Source organism: Armigeres subalbatus, chromosome 2 (genome assembly GCF_024139115.2).
Source record: "Armigeres subalbatus isolate Guangzhou_Male chromosome 2, GZ_Asu_2, whole genome shotgun sequence".
Classification (NCBI taxonomy): domain Eukaryota; kingdom Metazoa; phylum Arthropoda; class Insecta; order Diptera; family Culicidae; genus Armigeres; species Armigeres subalbatus.
This window is the reverse complement of record NC_085140.1, coordinates 198,361,940-198,364,278: the sequence shown is the minus strand read 5'-3', so window position 1 is coordinate 198,364,278 and position 2,339 is coordinate 198,361,940. Positions and strand designations below refer to the sequence as shown.

At 41.0% G+C, this 2,339-nt stretch overlaps 1 protein-coding gene across 1 annotated transcript; it reads left to right on the top strand.

Moving 5' to 3' along the window:
* Positions 1 to 38: 38 nt before the first annotated feature.
* Positions 39 to 1,060, top strand: LOC134215722 (DBF4-type zinc finger-containing protein 2 homolog). The gene is made up of 2 exons (XM_062694853.1): positions 39 to 286; positions 372 to 1,060. The coding sequence occupies exons 1-2, from the start codon at positions 176 to 178 to the stop codon at positions 900 to 902; spliced, it is 642 nt and encodes a 213-aa protein (XP_062550837.1). The 5' UTR covers positions 39 to 175; the 3' UTR covers positions 903 to 1,060.
* Positions 1,061 to 2,339: the final 1,279 nt, after the last annotated feature.

Below are 2,339 nucleotides of genomic sequence, written 5' to 3'. Positions count from 1 at the left end.
ACCAAGCGTTTCCATGGGCAATAGGTCAACAATATGAAAATTCGTTTCATTCTCATTCAAAGTGCAGATTCGGTAGAGAGCGGAAGCAAAATTCTAGTAACGATTATTAAAAAAATTGCAGTGATCGTAAATTTCAAGACCATCTAGACGACAGCAGATAATAGACTGATCAAGAATGTGTGATCCTTGCTGTGATTCAATCTGTGGCCCATGTGGTCCTTGTGGCCCTTGCGGTCCTTGCGGACCTTGTGGTCCTTGTGGACCGTGTGGACCTTGTGGACCATGTGTAAGTTTTTGGACCATGTGTAAGTCAACATTCTTCTCAATACATTTCTAATCCGATATATTTCCATTCCATTACCTTACCGAAGCCCCCCTGCGGACCATGTGATCCATGCTGCGAACCCAGAAGCTTCAGTGCCGGTCAGCTTGCATGCATGCCCCAGTGTCCCACTGGATGTCCTCCGCCCACCTGTGGCCCACGGTTCATAACAGTTCAGCAGCCTCCACGGTTAGTGTCTCAGAAGAAAGTTATCAACTGCACCCGCACCGTCATAGACAAGCACGTATTGCCACAGACAAAGGCCATCGTCGAACCGAAACTCATCTATCAGCCGAAAACTATTGTGGAACCTTGCGTGATATTCAAAAAACGAGTCGTTCCAGAGCCGAAGGTTATCTACTATAGGCGCACGGTTCCCGATCCAAAGGTTGTATGCACGCAACGAACCATCGTCGAACCGAAGGAGTACTGCACCACGATGGTGTGTCAACCGAAACCGCAGATTGTTCCGGTTCCGCCCGCCAAAGAGTACTGCTGCATGTCAGCGGGAACAACGTTCTTCAACAATGCATGCTGCCCACCGACACCAGGGCCGATATGCCCACCCAGAAAGTGCTGATTGGGAGAAAAGAACAGAGTTGACAAGAAGACCGATAAACGTTGATAACTTTGCATAACTAACTAAATGAAGATTATACGAACATCCAGAACTAAAATTGGAATTCTAATGAAATGAACTGACATTTCCATCACATTTTGCCAATAAATTCTCATATCAAGGGTTATAAATTGTTTTATTGTAAATGATATTTCATTTACCACTTGCGTTGAGCCACGTTAGGCTAGGCACCAAAATATAAAATTTTAACCGTTCGAAGCGTCATCTGTATGTCAAGTAGCGTTAAGCTGGGCACCATTTTTTAAAAATATTTCATTTTTGTTAAACTAGGCACCAAAATTGAGTTCGAAATATTCATTACAATTTTTATTGACCAAGGCGAACATTTTTTGGCTTTCTTGTATATTTACGTAATATATGTGAGTGAGTATTAAAATAAAGAACAGACGTTCATCTTATGTCGCGAAGTTGTGCATGGGCGTAGCCAGGATTTCGAGAAGGGGGGTGGGGGGAAACTGTTTTGGTCTTCTAAATCGTAGTTTTATAAGGTTTTATAAAAACAAATGAATATTGACACATTAAGCCAAATCCAAACCAAATTGAAACAATAATGATTAAAACAATAATGGATTTAAAAATGCGTGATTTATTGCTCATCAGATATTTTTAAATAAAGTGAGAAAAATATTAACGAACTTAGTATTCAGAAAGAATATTAAATCGTGCGGTAAGACGCGCGGCTACAAACCAAGACCGTGCTGAGGGTGGTTTGGTTCGATTCCCGGTGCCGGTCTAGGCAATTTTCGGATTGGAAATTGTCTCGGCTTCCCTGGGCATAAAAGTATCATCGTGCTAGCCTCATGATATACGAATGCAAAAATGGTAACCTGGCTTAGAAACCTCGCAGTTAATAACTGTGGAAGTGCTTAATGAACACTAAGCTGCGAGGCGGCTCTGTCCCAGTGTGGGGATGTAATGCCAATAGGGCACTGCATGAAAACATCTCTTTCTCTTTCGTTCCTCATAAATTTTGACGTTTACTGGCCTTGTTGTTTTCTAATTTCTTTGCAGTGAGAAAGAGACAAAGCAGTCCGTGCAGTGCCCTATAAGAAGAAGAAGAAGAAGATAAAATCGGCCATAACAATTATTATAAAAATGCTGCATTCTTCCATAAGTTTAAGAAAACTAGAACCATTCATCTGAATTTCTAAACAAATCCTCTCTGAAATAATATTTATTATAAAATAGGCAGAAAAATCAATATGCAAGCTTTCTCCAGGAATTCCTTCGACAATTGCTCCTGGCATTCTATCCGAAATTCTATCAGGGATTCTTTAGGAATGCTTCCAGCAATTTCTTCAGCAGTGTCTTCCACCATAAATTTTGCCGGGAATTGATCTGAAAATTCCACCATTATTTACTCCAAGAAAATCTTCA

What these genes read in the sequence shown, in the direction of transcription:
- LOC134215722 (XM_062694853.1), top strand. Translation starts at nt 176, where the DNA reads ATGTGTGATCCTTGCTGTGATTCAATCTGTGGCCCATGTGGTCCTTGT. An exon ending in GTGGACCTTGTGGACCATGT is followed by an intron (nt 287 to 371) that starts GTAAGTTTTTGG and finishes ACCTTACCGAAG; the next exon opens with CCCCCCTGCGGACCATGTGA.